At 38.4% G+C, this 22607-nt stretch overlaps 1 protein-coding gene across 2 annotated transcripts; it reads right to left on the bottom strand.

Moving 5' to 3' along the window:
* Window positions 1–3259: 3259 nt before the first annotated feature.
* On the bottom strand, window positions 3260–20819 carry LOC128027329 (ADAMTS-like protein 2). Of its 2 annotated transcripts, none has more exons than XM_052614871.1 (18): window positions 20709–20819; window positions 16612–16748; window positions 15297–15372; window positions 14969–15071; window positions 14594–14739; window positions 14017–14140; window positions 13256–13336; window positions 12982–13157; window positions 12448–12865; window positions 11317–11656; window positions 10844–10947; window positions 10638–10764; window positions 10279–10492; window positions 9433–9588; window positions 9160–9330; window positions 8684–8860; window positions 6806–6953; window positions 3260–3805 (listed from the first exon to the last, which is right to left on the bottom strand). In XM_052614871.1, the coding sequence occupies exons 1-18, from the start codon at window positions 20805–20807 to the stop codon at window positions 3684–3686; spliced, it is 2919 nt and encodes a 972-aa protein (XP_052470831.1). In that variant the 5' UTR covers window positions 20808–20819; the 3' UTR covers window positions 3260–3683. The 2 variants fall into 2 exon arrangements, with proteins under 2 accessions (XP_052470831.1, XP_052470838.1); XM_052614878.1 differs by having other exon boundaries at window positions 16612–16743; window positions 20709–20800.
* Between the last annotated feature and the right edge of the window lie 1788 nt (window positions 20820–22607).

The following is a 22607-nucleotide window of genomic DNA, read 5'->3' on the forward strand; positions in this document are numbered from 1 at the left end:
TGTTTTTAATTCAGAAAGCGCAGACATTTTTGTTGACCATTATTTATTTTATTACCTTACATATTTCAAGTGTTCACATCCTCCACAGTTTATTCTATAAATGCAATAAAACTTTTATGATCAATTTTATTACTTTAAAAAAAAACATTCAGTGTTTTTTTCTTTAAAACTAAATACTGTCAAAGGTAAGATAAAAAATAAAAGTAAAAGTGAGTGCAAAATTAGTGCATGGAGAATCACACTGAGCCACATCACACTGAAATGTCTGTTTTTATGGTTGGAACTCTGTTTGGGAAAAAAACAACATAAAACTAAATTTAAGTGCCTGATTATGAGAAAATGGGAGTATGTCAGTTAGAATACTCACTGGTAAAGAACTAGTGTGCAGAGAAGCAGCTGGTGGTTTTATTATTGTAGATGTAGTTTTGTTAGGTGATGGAGATGTGCTCAGAGTGGACTGATTGCCAATTGGCCAAACTGTAGAGAGGTTCACCATGTTCCCATATGTCATACTGTAAGGGCTTTGAAATCATAGAGAATTTTGATCAAGTGTTTGATTAATGCTGACTCATCCTGCACCGCACAGATTTTTGTCCAATCAAATGCTCTCCAAAATGATAAAGTTCTTACCCCAATACCACCATGCTCACAGTTGTTATGTCTATTGGTTTTTCTTTGGTATGTTGAGTTATTTTATATGTCCTGCCTGAAAATCCTTTGTCATAGGAAATAATTCTTTTTTTTTTTTTTCTTTTTTTTTTTTAAGTTTGGGCTCATAAATATTAGATCACTCACACCCATAGCAGTTATTGTAAATTAATGTTTTGTATCTGTATGAAGAATTTCAGTCAGGTTTCAGGCCCCACCATAGCACAGAAACTGCAGTTGTTAGAATTACAAATGACCTGCTTCTTGCGTCAGATCAAGGCTGCATTTCATTTCTAGTTTTACTTGAACTTAGTGCTGCGTTCGACACCATAGATCATGACATACTCATAGATCGATTACAAAACTATACAGGTATTCAAGGGCAGGCTCTAAGATGGTTTAGATCCTGCCTGTCCTATCAATACCATTTTGTTTATTTAAATGGGGAGTCATCTCATTTATCACCAGTAAAATATGTAGTGCTACAAGGATCTGGATCTGTATTTATAATAGCTAATGCCTCCAGTAAAAAGGTCCATCCCCTGTCTGTTGTCCTCTTATATCAAATAAAAATGTCATTTTCGCTAAATATATCCTTAACATTTATCTTAAAAATTGTCCCAGAAGTCACAAAATTTTATGTGATGCAATCAAACTTATAGCAATATTTGGTAGTTCTGTATGTTGTTTCAGGGTTAGCATCATCTGAGGTCCTCTGTGGGGTTGGCATAATCTCTTTTCAGGTGTTCTGGATCCAGACTGAAGCTTGTGTAAATCCTAGTAACCACAGGATTTCAAAAACAGAGAAACAAATATTTAGACATAATTAGTGTAGCTGCTGTTCTAAGCAAGTAAAATTCATTAGTTTAACGCAAGCTAAAGAATAATTGATCGGATATAACTGCAGTCAAAGATTACGAGATGCATTATTTGAATGCTTGGCAAAAGAGATGTGTTTTTAATCTAGATTTAAACATGGAGAGTGTGTCTGAACCTCAAACATTATCAGGAAGGCTATTCCACAGTTTGGGAGCCAAATGCGAAAAAGCTCTACCTCCTTTACTTAGGTAGCCGTGCAGAGACTGTAAAATTGGGGTAATATGATTTTGGACTACCCATAGCTTGTTTATTGAAGATGCAGGACAACCACCTAGCAGTGAATTACAATAGTCCAGTCTAGAGGTAATGAATGGATGAACTAGCTTTTCTGCATCAGAAACAGATAACATGTTTCATAACTTGGCAATGTCTCTAAGATGGAAGAATTTTGTTTTTGTAACATGGGAAATATGATTTTCAAAAGACAAGTTGCTGTCTAATATAACACCCATATATTTGACAGTAGAAGTAACAGTATATCCGTCAATTTGCACATTGTAATCTACAAGATTCTGTGTACTGTTTTTTGGTCCAATAAGTAATATTTCTGTCTCATCCAAATTTAATAGGAGAAAATGATTGGTCATCCAGTCTTTTATATTTTTAACACACTCTGTTATCTTAGATAATTTAGAAGTTTCATCTGGTCTTGTTGAGATATAAAGTTGAGTTTCATCAGCATAACAGTGGAAACTAATCCCATATTTTCTAATTAAATTACCAAGGGGCAAAGTGTATACTGAAAATAGCAGAGGACCAAGGATAGATTCTTGTGGCACTCCATATTTTACTGGTGATAAATGAGATTACTTGCCATTTAAATAAACAAAGTGGTAGTGATCGGGCAGGTAGAATCTAATCATAGTCATCTTAAAGCCTGCTCTTGAATACCTGTACAGTTTTGTAATTGATCTATGAGTATATCATGATCTATTATGTCAGACGCAGCACTAAGATCAAGTAAAACTAGCAATGAGAGGCAGCCTTGGTCTTACGCAAGAAGCAAGTTATTTGTAATTTTAACAAGCCATGGTGGAATTCTTCATACAAGTTTTTTTTTTTTTTTTTTTTTTTGAGGAAGAAGCACAATTATTGTTTTTTTTGTCTTCATTATTCAATGCTTTTATATCCTTACATTTCACAAATCCTCCACCTTTCCTTTATGATTTCCCAGTTAGTTATAAGGACAGTTGTCTGTCTACTTATTGTTTACATGACTGATATAAGCGCATATAAAACCCTCATGTTCCTGATGCACATCAGCTATAGCTATTTCTGGAAAGCAACACAACGTCGCTGTTTGATTTTGTTAATGTGTGTAGCTTCTAGCTACTGGAACCAATATATTGCACGTTAAAGGGTTAGTTCACCCAAAAATTTTAATTACGCTGTTTTACTGACCCCTGTGGCATCCAAGGTGTATATGACTTTCTTATTTCAGACGAATCCAGTTGGAGTTATATAAAAAAAAAATTATATCTTTCATGATATTTCAATCATAAAGATTGAAATCACACTTAGCGGGTATTGCATGCATTATTCTCAAAGGAGTTAAATAAAAAGCCCTTATCCATTAAAAAAAGTATTTCACATGGCTCGGAGGGTGAACAAAGGCCTCCTGTGGTGAATCGATGCATTTTTTGTAAGAAAGATATCCATATTCAAAATTTAATAATAAATAAATGGATTTGTATAAAATGTTAAGAATATTCAATGACAACTACAACCCAGATCACAAAACCACTTTAGTTTTATTTCTTCTTCTACACCAAGACAAACAAAATTTTAAAAAACTTTGTACATATATCATACTATGTGTGTGTATTTATTTTGAAGTGTGTAAGAGCAGAATCAAGGCTTCTACAGTACACAATACAATTGTTTGATCAGAGGACTGTGTGTCTTTCATCAGTAGACCCACAGCTCCTCTGCAGTCCAGTAACAGGAGCTGCCTTTACCAGGTCCCTGCAGGACCACGACTAGGGCCAGTGCCCTTTTGATATAGCACCTTTCTTTATGGAGGAGAGATTAACAGCAATGTAGTTTGAGGGCTGGATATGGTCAGGGAGGGGTACAGTTCTGGGTTCAGCCCATCCAGTACATGGAGGAGGGTCTTCACATTAACTGCAAGACCACAGTGAGGAGCCAGACAGCCTTCACTGTCTCTTGCTCCTGCAGGATAGACAGCAGGCCTTCCTGTAGTACCAGTGTGTGCACAACTTCACCCGCAGGACAAGGGCACAGTTAGCTGTCACTTTATCCTGACAAGCATCCTGAGCTGGGAGAAAAACAAAAAGACGTGATATTCAAAAGATATGAAAACATGATTCTTACATCATTAATTTGTATTAAATTAACAATATCAAATAATGTATTTAAATGTTCAAATCCCAATAGCAAATATTATAAATAAATAAAATTCATATTTAAATGTACTTTTTCAATGCTAGTTTTAAAAAGTTATATAGTAAAAACATACACACATTTACACATTTACATGAATTGTTCTCAAATAAAAATAAAAACTACTTAAATACCATACATTTAAATATTTACTTTTTTTTTATTCCCAGGTTAAAATATCTTTAATACGATAAATAAATACATAAATGCAATATTTATGTTTATTTATTCCCATATCAAAATCCCAGTTTAATAACTGAGTAAATAAATTAATTAATATATGCATATATAAATTTTTAAATATTTTTTTTCTACTACAGTTTGGGGCAGGGATACCTTTTTTTAAAACTTATATTTAAAACTTTTTATATGCCTTTATTAGATAGGACAATTTAGACGATAAAGAAAATAATGAGATAGGAGAACAGTAGCGATACCGGGACAGGACAGTTAAAGGACCAGGCACAGTTGAACTATATTTCAAAGTTCTTCCCACAAGACTGTTGCTCCAATAAAGTCTGCTTGTTTGACCAAAAAATGGAACACAGTTGAATGGGCGGAAAGTGTAGGGGAAATTATTGTAAACAATCATGATTTTGTCAGTTCCATTGTGACACACACACACTTCACCTTCATTAGGCAAATATTTGCAGAGATGTCAAGGAAAGTGCTTTAAGTATATTTCAATGAACATCAGTTACGTACCAAACTCTCTCTTCTAAGGAATATCACTGCTGTCCAAAAGCACAAAATTTGCTGCCAAATTGACGACATGCTTGATGCACTTGCCTTGCAAAGCTTAAAAACAACAAAGCATTAATCTGGTCTAAATTTCACAGGAATTAGCTTGTGTTGTGCCAAAATAGATCCACATGTGCTTTTCATTGAGCCAAGTGTTTTAACACGCACTCGTTCATGTGTTCCATTAAAGGGTACAACGCCGTAAACTACTTACAACTGGCATGATCAAATAACAGCTATGCCAGGGTGTGTCCTTACAGCATCTTTCCAAATAAAGATAGATTGGATTTCTTTTCAATTCACTCAATGCCTGCCTTGTTGAAAGTCTGCAATGCATATTTAAGATTTAGACAGTCTCAAGTTAGTTTGGAGACTGTCTCTGTTATGTATGTAACCCTTGTTCCCTGAAGGAGGGAACAGAGACGTCAAGTCAGTGACCGACGAATTGGGATCTCGCTTCTAGAGACCAATCTACTTTGAGCATAAACTAAACAAGCCAATGGAAATTGGCATGCGGTGATTGCATCCAGCTGCAGCCTATCACAGCATGAGCATTAAAAGGCAGCCGGTGCACCACATACGAGATTTCACTGAGGAGTCGAGCCGGGAACCTGACTGCACATCGGTGGTACAGCAGCCGTGGTGACAGTTTGTGACATCTCCATTTCTTAACCAAGACATTCCCTTTCAAAAAAATAGGGATCCCTACAAAAACGCCATGGATGCTGACCCTACAAGCATCCTGTGCGAGCCGCCTGCGCCCCTTTCTGCTGAAGGTTAGTGCTCGCAACAAGAAGGCCAGTCACTGTTGTCGTAGCATTACCCACTAATTGAGATTGGATAACACTGGGAAAACTTACCTGTACCACTTGGAACAGGAACATTGCAGAAGTCCCATCCTTCCCGGAGGAGGTTTCAGAAGCACTTACACACATGAACAACCATTTAGGTGCATATGGAAGATCAGAGGTGATTGTAGCCCTCTTGGAAACTGGCAGAGAGTCTGCCCAGGAAAACACAGGCTTTAAGGCTATACCGTGGACTTTACAAATTTGGGATCTACTTAGGTCTCTACATCTGGAACTCATCCCTCTACAGATTCTCATGGATTCATCAAGGTGCGTTCACCATCTCCCGAAGAGCAGATCCCTCTATCTCTGGGTCACCCGTCTCAGGGCCACCTGCTTACCACCAGGTCAGACAGGAGCCTGGATGGGTGGGGTGGCCTGCCTATGCCCGGTTTCACGGCGCTGCTTGGCTGGAGGTTGCTGCGAATGCGGCTCTGGAGTGGAGTCACAGGGCGCTGCCCTTGGCAGTCTGCTTCTGTGCAACCGAGAACTGCTGGGCAAAGCTCTCGACTGCGTAACTGAAGAGACCGGTCTGGGACATGGGGCACTGAGGAACCGTACCTTCAGTCAGTGTCCCTCATATCAGCCAGACACAACCAGAGATGACGCTCCTGGATCACAAGCATGGACATTGCATGACCCAGAGAACTCTAGACCTGCGTATCGTGACCACCCTCATACAGGTCCTTCAGTGCATTGGCCTGCTGAACCTGCAGTAACACCTCAACCTGTTTAACGCCCAGACATGTGAGGCAGCAATCATGACCATCACACCTCACCAGGTAATGGCCGCATATAGAAACGTACGGTTTAAACAGCATCTTTAAAAATACAATCCGTCATCTTTACAAAGATGCACCCATGTAAGCTCTTTTAGAGAAATTTGCTCTTTCAGGGAAATGCTCTTTTACGTGCTGAGACACACAGGGGACATTGTCGCTTGCAGCATGACAGGGGGTAGTGCAGCCTGAAGTGCGGAACCCACTCGACACAGGAACGACCACCACTGAAGCGCCGTCCGCCAACACAAAAAGCTTCCTAGAGTGAGTTGAACTCGCTGTTCACAGAAGATTCTGGTAGGAGCAGGATGATGTTATCGCTTGGCTGTGAAGCGAAAAGCTGGTATGCTCACACTGTGATCAGCTGCATCTGGATGCAGTCATCGCGTGCCAATGTCCATTGGGATCCCTGAATTCGTCGGTCACCGACATGACGTCGAGAGTGACCGACTGAAAGGGAACTCAATCTGTTTGTATCTGTAGTGCTGTGGTTTGCTAACACAGTACCTGGTGGATCAGTAGTAGTGCAGGGCTGCACCTCACAACTCTGCCTGGCCTCTGGTCTCAGCGTTGAATCACAGCTATGGCCCAGTTCTTCTCCTTGATAACACTTCACCTCTCGCACACGCACTCCTATTCCACATGTCTTACTGCACTGCAGGGCACATTCACAAACAGTTGAGAGAGGCAAACATTTTAATGAACCATTATCCCGGACCGAGAAATCCCACCCTATCTGCAGCGATGACTTTCAAAGCAAATTGCATAACTAATCACTTCTGAATCGTTTGTACAGGTTCGCGGCTCCAGTAATTATTACAAAGAGCAATGTGTAACATTTAACCAGATTTTAGACTTATTCAATTTTATTTGTTAAAAAAAATATTTCACTATTTTATAAATGTATTGTGCACCCGTGATTTTTCTAGAATGTAGAGTATCTTTTGCTGCTGAATTATCCACTAACCTAGTTTATAACAGTATTTTTGTCATAGATTATGATTATATATTTTTACATCTGTTATTTTTAATTCAAATTAAGTTATTTATGTGTAAAAGAAGTGTTTAACACACAAAATAGTGATGATCAGGTCAACACAGAAAAATGTGGAAATTCTACATTGTTTAAAAAAAACTGTGCTTGTATTGGATTGGATAGTTATCGGCAGATACTCTGAATTTTCAGGATCGGATCGGATCGGATCGGAAAAAATGGTATTGTTGAATCCCTAAGTTTAACACAGTAAATTTTCACTGTGAATTTAACCAACATCAAAAATGTGGGGAACTTTTTAGACCTCACATGAACTTGTGCAGATTCTTATTGAAATGACTGAATTTTCACTTCGAAATTTTGCTGAGCAATGGTAAAAGTGATTGCACCTTGAGGAGGTGTTCATATTGGACATATTCTTCAGCTCACTATTGAGATTTTATCTCAGAATTGTGATTTTATTTCTCACAAATGCAACTTTTGTAATTGCAACTTCCATTTATTGTAATCGCAGTTAAATTCCACAGTATCGCATAACTAAGGATTTATCTTCCCATTTGTCATATTTAATGCTTTATCTCCCCAATTGTCACTTTATACAATCTCACATTACTTTATTTCTTGTAATTGCAACTTGAAATCCCATAATTTCTTGTAATTGTGCCTTTTATTTTTCTTAATTTCATCAAAATCCCATAATATCTAATAACTGTGGCCTCATCCAACAATTTTTACTTTCTTATCTTAAATAATTTTACACATTATTTCTCCCAACTGCAATTTTCTCTGTAATCGTAAAACTTTTATTTCTTGTAATTGCAATTATATCCCACATTATCTCATGACTGAGGCTTTATCTCCAAATTTTGACATATAATGTTTTGCACAACTTTATTTCTCATGATTGTGACTTTAAATACCAATTTCTTGTAATTGTGACTTATTTCTCGTAATTGCAATTAACTCTCATGATATCTCTAATTGTGGCTTTACCTCACTTTTTAACTTTATATTGTCTCATACAACTAATTCCACAATAATCTCACAATTATCATGATTTCTTGATTTATTGTCACTTTATTTCTTTCTGACTTTATATCTCACAAAAACAATTGTAACTTTAATTCATATTTTAGGATATTGAACACAAATGAGAGAACAAAACTGATGTGAAGAACACATTTGTTTAAGAATGGCATATGACATTTTTTGGCGTATGTTGTATCATCCTTTTATATTGTTAGTATTTAGTCCAGTCGATCACTGTATGAACTATGAACCTATGAACCTGTATGAATCCCAATGATTATGCTACAAATGGCATAAAATAACATAAAAAGATTAATAAGAAGAGATGCCAAACCAGGTAAACTATAATAACCCCTCCTAACCTGGGACCAGGATGTGGTGAACCACTTGGAGCAGGGTCTCTCAAAACAGGCCGCACTGTCCACAGGTCTGAGGTCTCTGTCGCACATCCGTTCGGGGTACTCCTTGTACACACCACCCTCTAGCCCTGCACACACCACCTGACGTGTCTTCACCCCACGGCCACACGTGGCATTACACTGGTAATATTCAAGACAGAATATTACAGTAAACATCTCATTAAACACATAGGAGTTGCTATTGTTAAATTAAACAAAAACTGTAAAAAAAATTGTTGGTAACATTAACAATGAGCAATTACAAAATGACAAGTATTTTCATTGTTATTTCATGTTATCTAATGTAGTTAACTAATGTTAACAAATATAAACTTATTGTAAAGTGTAATATAATTAATATATAAAAAGCCAAAAAATTACAATGCATAGGCAATGGATGGGAAGAGTTACCATAAACTGCAGTACAAGGGGCAGTTCACCTTTTCCCACTCTTGCTCCACCCAGTGGGCGGGGCAGTTTTTGTCTCCGCATGGATGCACGGCCAGCGGCTTGAGCTCTGGATCACACTGGCCATCAGAAATCACCTTCCCATTACTGTTCTTACACATCACGTAGCGTCTCATCCTGCCCTCCCCACAAGGGCCTGAGCACTTAGAGAGGGAGAAGCAAAGACACATAATGTCATGTTTAATGGACAATCTAATGTTTAAAATTTCTATGTGATATTTTACAGGACATTTTCTGAAACCCACCGGCCCCCAGTCAGAGACGGTCCACCTGCGGTCACAGGGCGGCCCCTCGCACTCTCTCTGGTTGACTGGTCTGGTGGACTCGTTACAGAGGCTGGCCTCCATAGAGCAGCGCACCTCACGTCTCCTCACTCCTCGACTGCCACATCGCGCTGAACACTGTCAGAATGAAAAAAATAATTACTAGAAATAATATCAGCAATAACTGAAAAAAAAAAAATTATAATATATATATAGCATTTAGCTAGCATATTACTTATTTTCTACTTCATATACTAAAATACTAAAATGCAGTTTATGTACTAAACTAAAACAAAAATAAAACGTATATAATAAATAAAAAATATATATATATACAGTATATATATATATATATATATATATATATAGAGAGAGAGAGAGAGAGAGAGAGAGAGAGAGAGAAAAGAAGCTAGGAAAATGGCAAAAACACACAAAGAAATTATAAAACAGGCTAAAATTTAAAATGAAATAGAAAATACAAAAAAAAAATTCAATATTTTTCACTAAAAAAAAAACATTCATTCATTCATTTGCACTTAACATGCATTTAAGTGTCTGAAAAAAATCACATATGATTCACACATAAGCATATTCTTTATTATTTCTGTAATAAGTGCTCTTTTTAAAAGCATGCTAAAATGTACTTCTTTTTAACAAAGTTTTACTTTGTAAAGCCGCTTTGGAGCGATGTGTATTGTGAAAACTGTTAAATAGATTAAATGAATTGGCAGCTAATAATAAATAATAAATACGCTAATTGGCAGCTAATATTCAATTCACATGAACATTTGAAATAAAGTCTTGGGACTAAAGGCTTTACACACTGACCTCAGACCAGTCTGAGATCTCCCACTGCGGCCCGCAGCTTTTGCTCTTGCAGGCTTTCCGTGTGATGGGCTTCTGCAGCTCCACAGCCAGACACAGCTCATCATAAACAGAGCTGTCAAATCCTGGCGCCATCATCTTCCAGCAGCGCACCGTGCGGAACTGAAACCCCTCTCCACATGTCCGAGAGCACTCGCTCCAGCGACTAGTTTCCCACCTGCCTCAGAATACAGGACACAACGAATTCAGATCTGTTATCAACAGCATCTGCAGCTTCCAAACATCTATGATTATGGATTTACTTATAATAAAGCAAATTCTATCAAAATGTAAATAACCGCTTGAAGTTTTCAGTATCAAACCTGGGAAGGCACTCTTTCCCCGTGCAGAACTCATGTGTGGGCTCTGGCCTGGTCAAAGCGTCGCAATAGCTCTCATCCACCTCTGACCCATCATGCTTCACACATAAGGCATAAGATGTGCTTATGCCTGCAGAAACGGAGTATAATGTCAGGTTGGCTGTAAAATGCAAGTGTCTCTCACTGTCTGTGTGTGCTTGTGATTTCACCTGTTGTACACGTTGAGCTGCAGGGCGCATACGCAGAGACCTTCCATCTGTACATGTCAGACATGCTGATGTCACGATCTAGGGATTCCACCTCAAACTCATTACTGAGAAAAGAGAAAGACAAAAAGATGGTGACCAGGAATTTGATTCATTGAACCACATTATCATCAGTACAGTTACTATAGCAGAGAATGTAAATCCCCAAAGTTCCTGCATATCCATAATTTAAGAAAAGGTTCATTTATTTTTCATTATTTCATGTTAACTTTCCCTTTGAGAACAGAAGGCTGGGAAAGGAAAAGATTTCTACCTTTTTCTACCCTAACAAGCACACCTGTGGAAGGGATGCAGTGAAGTTTTGAAAGATTGGTGTAACACATTTCCATTCATAACAACGCAAGCCAGACCATGTCAATAAATATGTCAGAGCATTCATCTAAAGGCTCAATCTGCTCATATGCCCTCCATCTGACCTCTCACTGTGGGGGGTCTGCACTGCATCCACCTGGTGGAGCTGAAGAAGTTTGGACCGTTGATTTGTTGAGTGATTAGTCCTGGGCTCAAATGCACGCTCTCCATCTGGGCCGTGGATGTCCAGGTTGCCCGGGTAGATCTCCAGTGTCAGGCTGTTGTCCAGTGAAGAGTTGAGCTTGTGTACGGCACAGCCCATGAGTGCAGAACCTTCTTTACAGGGCTTTCTGGAGCCTGAGGGCCATGATGCTCCATCATAGAAGAGACCCTTCAGAACCGGTGTAGAGGTGTCATTGGAGTCACTTACAGATGAATCACCATCAATCAGGTTGGAATCAGGGCCTAGACAACAGCAAAACATGTTTAAATGTTAAATCAATCAATCAATACATGACATCTTAGCCAAGATTAGCTTTCCTTTAAAGTATATAATTTCTGTACAGTATACATTAACTTAATAAAAAAAAAAAATAATAAATAAAAATTAAAAAAAAAACTTTTATAGAATGTACTCTACATGTAACAACATACACTCTACCATTCAAAAGTTTGGGGTTGGTAAAATTTGATTTATTTTTTTACATTTTTTAAATTAAATTAAATAATAAAAAAAATGTGTAAAAGATAAATAAATGCTGTTCTTTTAAATGTTATATTCACCAAAGAATACTGAAAAAAACTGTGATGTTTTCCACAACAATATTAACAAACACTAAAGTTTTCAAAATTGATTAAAAAAAGGAAATGAGCACCAAATTATAGTGATTTCTGAAGGGTCATGTGACACTGAAAATTGACTGCTGAAAATTCATTTTAGCCATCATAGGAGTATTTTTATTATTTATTTTATTATTTATTTTAATACAATTTGCTTTTCACACTACATTTACTTGAGTTTGAAATCATGTTTCATATTGTCAAAATATTCCTGCTTTTACAACAATCGTGAACCACACTGTAGTTCACATGAACAGAACAGTTTTCCAAAAACAAAAAACAAAAGCACTTTCCAAGCAAAACAGCTTTTACGCAAATCAAACAAAGCTTAACTTTATGGTCAGTCAAACACTTGTCCGCACCAAAACCTGGAGTGTGAAAGCAACATGAAATGCCAATGAATAAAGCTTACATACCAAAACTGCCTTGTGTCTCAAGATGGTGCATTTCAGCATCTAGCTCGTTCTGGAGAGCCTCACTGGCAGGTCTGAACAATACCAGACCAGGCAGCTCACTGAAGTTTACAGAGGCCTGAAGTTCCCACAACAGCTCCTCGTGGCCCACATGCACCTCCACGTTATCTTGAAGTCCCAGTGAAGTGCTCTGATTGCCTTTCTTTCCATACTCCTTACGAGCCTCGATTTCATTATGAGTGGAGGACAGCTCCGTAGAGGACATGTTAACCTTCTGCTCTGACGGTGTCTTTGACATCAGGTTGCTTATTTGAGGTTGCTCAGGTGTAGAGGTCATAGGAGGTGCTGCCCTCAGCTCCGGAGCTCGAGGAACTGTGTACTCATATGTGATGTGAGGCATCTTTCCATTGAGGTTGTAATACTGAAAAAAAAAAGAAAACAGGTGCTTAGAAAAAAACAGAAAATATATACTACATACTACATGCTGGCTGAGATAGTTACACATGGGATGATGATTTTACATACCTATATACCTACCATGACATTCAGGGCCTGAAGGGTGGGACCCTGAGCCATGATGTACTCAAAGCCATCGGAGAAGAGGTTAGCTGGCCTCCTATACTTAAAGACTGTCCCAGCAACATGGAAGTTCTGTGGATTGTCAATCACACTGTTCCCATTGAAGAAGAAGTGACCAGCTTCATCAGACAGAGCTGGAAAATTATGAAAGTTACATTTAATCGTCTCTCTCTCTCTCTTCTCTTCTCTGTGCCCACCTGAATTTTGACAGATTAACCCAAGAAACTCTTACCCAAGATATTTTCAGTTTTCCGCCGCTCTATGATTTGGATATCGGTAGCACCAACCGGTAAATTGGTTATGAACACATAACCTAGGACACAAAGACAAATTAATACATTTTAAGCCATTTGTTATGTTAATTATCTGTACATAATATTTGTGTGTAATAGTTGTCAAATGAGACATCTTTGTTAAATAAAAAAATTAAATTAAATTTATGCATTTAGCAGACGCTTTTATCCAATGCGACTTCAATTTTTACCTATCATGTGTTCCCGGGGAACCGAACCCCCAACCATGGCAATGCAATGCTCTACCAATTGAGCGACAGGAACGCTAAAGTGATAGTTGTTAAAGTGATAGTTCAGATAAAAATGAATATTTTGTCATTACTGACTCACTCTGATATCGTTCCAAACATGTATAACTTAATAATTTGTTCTGTGGAATGCAAAATAATATATTTTGAATAATGTTGGTAACCAAACAGTTTCGATTCCCAATGACTTCCATTGAATGTCGAAAAGTATTAAAGATGTCAATGGGAACTGAAATTGTTTGGTTACCAACACTCCTCAGAATATATTCTTTTATGTTCTAAAGAACAAAGTAAGTTATGCAGGTTTGGAATGACAGGGGGGTGCAAACTTAATGACAGAATTTTCATTTTTGGCTGAACTATCCCTTTCATTTATAAAATACATGGATAAAAAGCAACAAATTTGGCCAGAGACGGTCTTTTCAACCCCTTAATGCTAATATAACTTATACCTAACTGTGTGATCCCTTTCCGGTAAGATCCTGAGACACGATAACAAGAACCTCCGTTTCCACCACAGACTCCACATTTGTCTATGGTTTTACTGGAATACAATTTCCCATCGCACCCTACCACCTGCAACCAAGAGAGTAGAACAGTTAGCGCTGAGCACAAGCTCACAAACACAGGTCCCCAAAGAACTGATCTCTGTCCCATCAGAGTACACTTACCCGTACAGCACCTCATATTTACAAGATATTTAATTATTCATTCGCATTTCCTCTGTTATTACACTTAGATTACCGAATTAATCTTTCAAAACAGTAATAATTGAATAACCTTCTCAAATCTCAAAATACATTTTTTACAATATATACATTTCAGCTTAAACAGATTCCATGTTTCTATATACATTTTGAAAAGAACTGATGACGATTCTTGTTTTTTTTTTGGGGCATCAACCAATAAAGCGTTTGTCAGTTGAAAACAAGCAACCTAAATATAGCATTAATGTAAGCTTCTCACCTTACAGGATCTTGACTGCTTGAACCTTGGAATAATCTTTCACCAAATATTATTCTGACACACCTGACACTGGCCCTCGATGCAAACACCCTGGTAGATCCGGTCCCTGCAGAACGTCCCGTCATGGGCAGGCACCAACAGCTGCCGTTCTCCTGTGGTTGTGGTGCACTGGAGGTCACATGGCTTATTGGAGATGTTGATGTAATCATCTGAACAGGAGGTGACATCAGCAAAACATCAGTATGATCTTGGCTTTAGAGAATTCCTCTAGCGATAATAGGTCTTTTTGGCATTGAGAGGCCTCTTTTGTGCATGGGGGACTATGGGCTGAGGAAATAAACCTTTAAGGAGCATCTGTTAATATAGCTGGCCAGGGGCCAAAACAAGAAAAAAGAGAGAGAGGTGGAAAAAGAAAACACAGAGGGACGTTTTTTTTACCTGGATAAAGTGGAACCCACTCATAGTGCTTCCTGCCGAAGGCTTTGGCATTGAATTGAGAGCACTGGTGCTGTTTGAAGCTGATTCTGCTGTTTGGGCACGGCTAGGCAAACATCCAGACAACAATAAAGACACAACTCGAGAGCCAGGCAGCAGGGCAAACAGCCTGCAGATATTAGAGCTTCAAGCCAACATGTGTAAAAATGCACAGATATGCCAGTTGGCTTGGATGGAGTATTCCACAAAGTAACACAGTCACATTATTATGGATCATCCTTTAATCATACGCAACCATCTTTATGAAGATCTCATAAACTTTAGGCCATACCTGATTTGTGCACAGCTGATACTGTTTGGACGGTCCCGTGCAGAACGAACTGTTGATGTTTTGGGTCGACGTCAGTCTGAAAACATGTCATCTGTGTATAAGTCCTCCAACATTTTGATGAGACATTCAATTCAAAATTATACAAATGCATGAGCTCATTTTTATTTGACTGTTTTAGTGAACCACCAACACATAGCCGATATTAAATTCTATTTTGTCTTTAAATAATAGTATAAATAAATTAAATTCAATAAATCACTTAAAACATGAATCAGTCATTTTAAATGCTACAAGTGAATTTAGGCATCTCAACATGCAAAAAAAATAAATAATAATAATATATGTTATATGTAATATATGTTTATATGTTAATATAAAATAAATATTTCTTCTTTTTTGTTGTTGTTGATTAGTTTTATAATTGTTTTCAGATTAATTCCACTTTACATTTTTTTATATATAGTTTTAGTTTTAGCTACTAAACTAGTTAACTGTGAACAGGAATAATTCAGCATCCCATACTGGTAACCAGCATCCATATCTACAGCATATGCCACTGGGATCCCTCTAAAAGTTTCCATACATGATTCTTCTCATCTGTCTGGCTCTCTCTGTCTCCTCCCCCGTGTCCCACACACACACCTTTCGCTACCTCCACCATACTGGGAAGTGTAATGGGAGCCAGCTGGAGTGGCTCAGCTAGGGCCCTTATCTCCAGTGGAATCTCCCCGAAACGTTTGACCATTTGCTCTAAAAGCCATTTCATAAATATGTTTGTCATTCTGAGCAGAATTCCCTGTGTCATGTGGGCCAGTGGACTGATGTTCATTCCACATGACATTCCTCTGGGTGCTCTGGAGGATATTAGTCAAGGGAATTCCCTCTCACTCCCCCCCTCCCTTTCTCATGTGAGGGTATAGACTGAGGAGGTAAACGTTGATCTATAAATGGTTTATCTTTAGTGGATAGAACAAAATAATAAACTAATTCATAATAAAATATATGCAATAAAAATTTAAAATAATACATAAAAAAAATAAACGTACATTTAAAACCAGTTGCAGATCAAATTTTGGTAAAAAAAAAATAATAAAAAAAATCAATCAATCAAAGTAAAAATGTGAAAGAGAGGATTCAAGGCCAAATAATCCCACATTAAACAGTGTGAAAAGTGGGTTCAGACCAGGGTCAAATTGACAGCTCTCAACGCATAGTGGAGAACCGTGCACAAAGCATCAGACCTGTCACTTCTGATTAATACAGAATCAGAGGGTCATTTTTCCCCGGGGTTGTGCAGCAGCTGAGAGCGGTTTACCTCTGTTGCAGACAGTGACGCTCTTGAGAGCGCACTCCTCCTCCGCAGGTACGGGAACAGGTGGACCAGCTGCTCCATTCACCCCACCACTGCGCTACCTCATCTGGCTGGAAGTCCTCCCTCCCCTCACTGCTGTCCTGGCAAAGACAGAGACACAGTGCTTCACTGCTGCACACTTGCATGATAACATGGAAAATCTGTAAACAATGGCAATTATTGTCAGACACAAGCACTTCTCTGTGCAACTTGTGGGTAAAAGCGGTCATGACTCTCAGGACATTTTTTTGTTTTGTTTTAGGGAAGAGATGGAGTCGAAGGTGGATGGAGCCCCCCTAACAGCCCAGATGAAAGGGCCAGTGACTGTAGGCAAATTTAGTAGACTCCTGTTTAGTAGACTCCTGTCTAGAAAGCAGGTTAATCACTCCTCTTCAAGCCAGGCATCAGTGAACATTTACACAACAAAGGTACGGCTCCATGGAAAGTCTTGTGAAGCTCTCAAAAGAGAAGAGCTGCCCAGCATGGTTGATCTCATACCAGCTTTAATGGTCAATGTTGGATTTTGAAATAAGGAGGCGGATTTACACAATGACCATTTTCTTCCTAGAGCTCTATGCACCCGTTGACTTGAAGAGTGTGCTGTTTAGTCCACAAATGACATTTGGAAAGTTATAGTATATTTAAGCATGAAATCCACTTTTCTTAAAGTGATATTTTGACATAGATGTCCACTGAGTATCTTTTTTTTAATGACCGAGTCTCTTTAGAAGCACAGGGCTCACAGCAAGATATGACCCTTTAAGTAAGAACACTGATTTGTCCTGCAGGCTTGTTGAAAGCATTATGGTTTGTTTAGTTGTAAGGGAGTTTAGCAGCCCATTTCTACAAACCCAAATAGTTTGGCAAGAGCTAATTCAGTGTCCCCCGGCCCAAACACAGGGGATGTTAGGGGGGTCTTGTCCAAACAAGAGTCTGCATGTCCATATGTTTTTTATCTGAATGCCCTATGGTTGTTTAGATTCTAAATAGACGATAGACTTTTCCCCACTTTCTAATACATCCGAAAACAGAGACCCCCTAGGGAGACCACATGGGCCTGATGAGTTTCCAAATGCCACTTCAGTTGAGTTTAGTCTGCTGATGCTTGAACACGGCGCCAGTCAGTTCGAACCGGTCATAAATGTGCTGAACTGAGCATCAAAACATGTTTTTTAGCACAACAGTAATACTGCTTTCCAACAGCATGTATGAATAGAGCCCATAAATGTTAGACCAAACAGACAAGGGAATGACAATGCTCTGTTTATGGACTGCTATGGCATGATAAGACTAAAGCTTTAAATAATAAATCATTCTTTGATTCTGATCTTTTCAGTGCTCGGTAGATTCTGTTAAGCTGTTTGAACGATTACTTCATGAATCAAAACTAATCACTGGTTATAGAGTCAACATTGATGGAGTGAAAAGGAAGTTCGAGGGAGAAATGTTAATAAATAGAGGTGCTGGTCATATAATTAGAATATCATCAAAAAGTTGATTTATTTCACTAATTCCATTCAAAAAGTGAAACATGTATATTATATTCATGCATTACACACAGACTGATATTTAAAATGCTTATTTATTTTAAATTTGATGATTATATCTGACAACTAAGGAAAATCCCAAAGAAAATTAGACTTAGGACCAATACTTAAGACCACTACAAAGAAAGGATTTTTAGAAATCTTGGCCAACTGAAACGTATGAACATGAAAAGTATGAGCATGTACCGCACTCAATACTTAGTTGGGGCTCCTTTTGCCTGAATTACTGCAGCAATGCGGCGTGGCATGGAGTCGATCATTCTGTGGCACTGCTCAGGTGTTATGAGAGCCCAGGTTGCTCTGATACTGGCCTTCAGCTCTTCTGCATTCTTGGGTCTGGCATATCGCATCTTTCTCTTCAAAATAAAAGAAAATCTATGGGGTTAAGGTCAGGCAAGTCTGCTGGCCAATTAAGAACAGGGATACCATGGTCCTTTAACCAGGTACTGGTAGCTTTGGCACTGTGTGCAGGTGCCAAGTCCTGTTGGAAAATGAAATCTGCATCTCCATAAAGTTGGTCAGCAGCAGGAAGCATGATGTGCTCTAAAACTTCCTGGTATACGGCTGCGTTGACCATGGACCTCAGAAAACACAGTGGGCAAACACCAGCAGATGACATGGCACCCTAAACCATCACTGACTGTGTAAACTTTACACTGGACCTCAAGCAACGTGGATTGTGTACCTCTCCTCTCTTCCTCCAGACTCTGGGACCCTGATTTCCAAAGGAAATGCAAAATTTACTTTCATCAGAGAACATAACTTTGGACCACTCAGCAGCAGTCCAGTCCTTTTTGGCTTTAGTCAAGGCAAGACACTTCTGACGCTGTCTGTTGGTCAAGAGTGGCTTGACACAAGGAATGCGACAGTCTGTGTCGATATGTCTGTGCGTAGTGGTTCTTGAAGCACCGACTCCAGCTGCAGTCCACTCTTTGTGAATCTCCCCCACATTTTTGAATGGGTTTTGTTTCACAATCCTCTCCAGGGTGCAGTTATCCCTATTGCTTGTACACTTTTTTCTACCACATCTTTTCCTGCCCTTCGCCTCTCTATTAATGTGCTTGGAAACAGAGCTCTGTGAACAGCTAGCCTCTTTTGTAAATGACCTTTTAGCCCCTTTCACACTGCCATTCCGGGAAATACACGGGTAAAGTGTTCCGGCAATTGTTCCCGGGTCCCTAGATTTTGCACTTTCACACTGCCAATGATTATCCGGGATATGTGCGTGCTTTCACACACAACCCGTAAAGATCCCGTAATGACACGTGACATGCAGGGAGTGACGTGTAATGTATGAGTTGAAAACGTTATACTTTCACTGAAGAAAGCGAACGATCTCGGCGTCAGTGCGGAAAGTGAGGAACAAACCGATCTCTGCTTTATTACAGTTTGCACATATTTTTTTGTCGCAAATGTTGATCTTCCTTCAAAACATCAGGTAAAATGCACGTCAATACTTCAACACGGCTTTAGATCTGGCTTTTGTTCACACAGCGCTCATCCCGGGTTGAACCCGGCAATGTTACTAGGTCCCCGACCCAGGTTCAATGCCAGAATCAATCACAGGGCTTGTTTGATTTCACACAGAAGGCGACCCGGCAATGTTCCGGCAATGTTCCGGCAATTCCATGATTAGAATTATTTAAATTAATTATTAAATTATTAAAATATAGCCTATTATTTGAAGGTTTATTAGAGCCTCAATCATAGGCCTACAAATAACTTCATGTTGATCTCATAACGTTTTCTTCCAACGTTATTAGAACATAAATCAGATGTTAATAAAGTTGCAAGAACGTTCCATAAACATTACTTTAAGAAAGTTTTGTCCAAACATTTATAAAACTTTACAAAAACGTGAAAGCTGTGAGAACGTACACGGTAGCTGGGAAAAAATTAAAAGCAACCTTAAAGAGTATGTAGACATAGGATAACGGGCCGCATAACAGTTTACGTGACAACTGGAATACATATATTTTAATAAGGTTCTCTGAAACTAAACTGTTCGAAAGAATCGATTCGCGGCAATGAGTCGGAGTTCCCACCATAGATTCACCTCGATTCAACTCACTCTTGACTCAAACATGCAACAGCAAGAAGGCAGTCATCGGCACGGAGTCCCGAAGCAAAGTAAAAACGAGATTTTCAATTAACTTTTAATTCATTATTAGCTAGCGAATTGTTAAAATATGCTCGTGAAACATCAAAACGTGCTTGTGGTTTAATAAATCGCTATCAAAATCGTAAAAAATAATCTGCATCTTTAATTTGGTAATTCCAGACATAAGGAACTCATCTGGTCTTTGCAATGCAGTGCTCGTGGACGTGGTCAAAACCGTGTTTTGGTGTGAAAGTTTGACGTTACGCCCGCCACAGTGGCTCTTATCTTTTCCCGCATTGTAACCGGCATTTGTAACTCAGCGCTTATTCAAACCAGCGTTAGTAGATCAAACCTTGGACTTCAAGCCCAAAGATTGTTTCACAACGTTCTGTACAAAATTAAACGCGATTTACCTTAACATTTGCACCTGTTGCCGTATTAATAATCCATAAGTGTAAGACAAAGTAGTGCAGTACAATATGTCCGAGTCTTGCAGTCCAGAGACAGTACATGGTTCATTTGAGAACAAGGAGACCTCGCCCCCCTGATCTTAACCAAAGTCTAAAGAGAGAGAGGGGCTCGCACTTTGAGGTCTAACGGTGAAGGAAACCCTTGATGTATTAGACTAATGGCTTTACAACCTGCTGGAAGAAAAGAAAAGGGGGTTGGTCAGACCCACTGTGATTGACCTTGTAGATTAAAAAAATAATAATAATAAGTAGCCTACTGCAATCCATCTCATTGAAGACCCAGAAACAGAAGTTTGCCAAAATTAGTAATGTAAACGATCTGAGTAAACTACAGGAAAAAGTTCAACAAATGCCTTAGAAATTACCTGGCAGTTTTTATCAGCTGATCACAGCCTGTCAGTTTCATGTAATTGCCATATTCTTTTTATAACAAATCAAATTAATAAGTTACATATGCAGAGACAATGTTTATAAGGGGTTAAATCTTAGAATTTTAAGGGGTTATTGTGGCATGTTTCTTCCTCTGCATATAGAAAATTATAAATTAATGCTGTCAGTTGCAATGGGAAAATGTATGTCTAAACACCAATTTGATGCAAATTTACATTTAAATTGCATAAGGTCTGCTGTTGTTGTTATTGTTGTTTCATTTATTATGTTATTTAACAGCCAGAAAATTCTGGTTAAAAACTTTTTTAAGATTAAGAGCTAAACACAATGCTCATTATTGGAACCTTGGACGTGTTACAATCACATAAATTAACACTTTAGATAATGAATCTGTTCTTCTCATGCCACAATAAATGTAGGTTTTTGACAACAAAAGCATGTTCAGACACCCCACCAAAGAGCCTGTGTCACACCACTGATTTCCCTGACTGTCCATTCCACTATTCTTTTGCTATTGCTTCCAATATAAATGAGGATTACATTTGTTAAATAAAACATCAAAGCAATCCACTCAGTAGCATAATAAGATGCAGTCAAAGTAAAACACAAACATTAAAATTTGCTTTAAAATCTACTCCCCCTCAGGCCTCATCCAAGATGCGTTTTTATTATTATTATTATTATTGGAACAGATTTTGAGAAATTTCGCTTTTCTTACTCACCAGAGGATTCTCTGCAGTGAATGGCTGCTGTCAGAATGAAAGTTCAAACAGCTGATAAAAACATCAGAATAATCCACACGACTCCAGTCCATCAATCAACATCTTGTGAATGAAAAGCTGTATGTTCATAATAAAACAAATCCAGTAGGACTTTTTTACCGTCAAAGTCCACTATCCATAATAGGATATCGCGTTCTCCAGTGAAAAGTTTGTCTCAGCTGAATCAGGAGAAAAATATGCACAGATCAAGCACTGTTTAAAGTTTAAAAACACCTTAATGATGGATTTGTTTCTTACAGACAGTTTTTCACTTCATAAGATCTCAACTGATAAACTGAGTCGTACTTGTGAGTTAGTGTGATGTTTTAATCAGCTGTTTGGACTCTCGTTCTGACGGCACCCATTCACTGCAGAGGATCTATTGGAAAACAAGTGATGTAATGGTAAATTTCTCCAAATCTGTTCTGATGAAGAAACAGACTCATTCACAATTTCAGCAATTTTGGGCTAAAGAATTTCTTTAAACAACCATTTGTGGGCACGTATTCTTAGACTCCATCACTGACATATACAGTATTGTTCAAAATAATAGCAGTACAATGTGACTAACCAGAATAATCAAGGTTTTTCGTATATTTTTTTATTGCTACGTGGCAAACAAGCTACCAGTAGGTTCAGTAGATTCTCAGAAAACAAATGAGACCCAGCATTCATGATATGCACGCTCTTA

Source organism: Carassius gibelio, chromosome A2 (genome assembly GCF_023724105.1).
Source record: "Carassius gibelio isolate Cgi1373 ecotype wild population from Czech Republic chromosome A2, carGib1.2-hapl.c, whole genome shotgun sequence".
NCBI lineage: Eukaryota > Metazoa > Chordata > Actinopteri > Cypriniformes > Cyprinidae > Carassius > Carassius gibelio.

What these genes read in the sequence shown, in the direction of transcription:
- LOC128027329 (XM_052614871.1), bottom strand. Translation starts at nt 20,807, where the DNA reads ATGTACTGTCTCTGGACTGCAAGACTCGGACATATTGTACTGCACTAC. An exon ending in CGTCACTGTCTGCAACAGAG is followed by an intron (nt 15,373 to 16,611) that starts GTAAACCGCTCT and finishes ACATGTTTTCAG; the next exon opens with ACTGACGTCGACCCAAAACA. An exon ending in ATCAGCTGTGCACAAATCAG is followed by an intron (nt 15,072 to 15,296) that starts GTATGGCCTAAA and finishes ATGTTTGCCTAG; the next exon opens with CCGTGCCCAAACAGCAGAAT.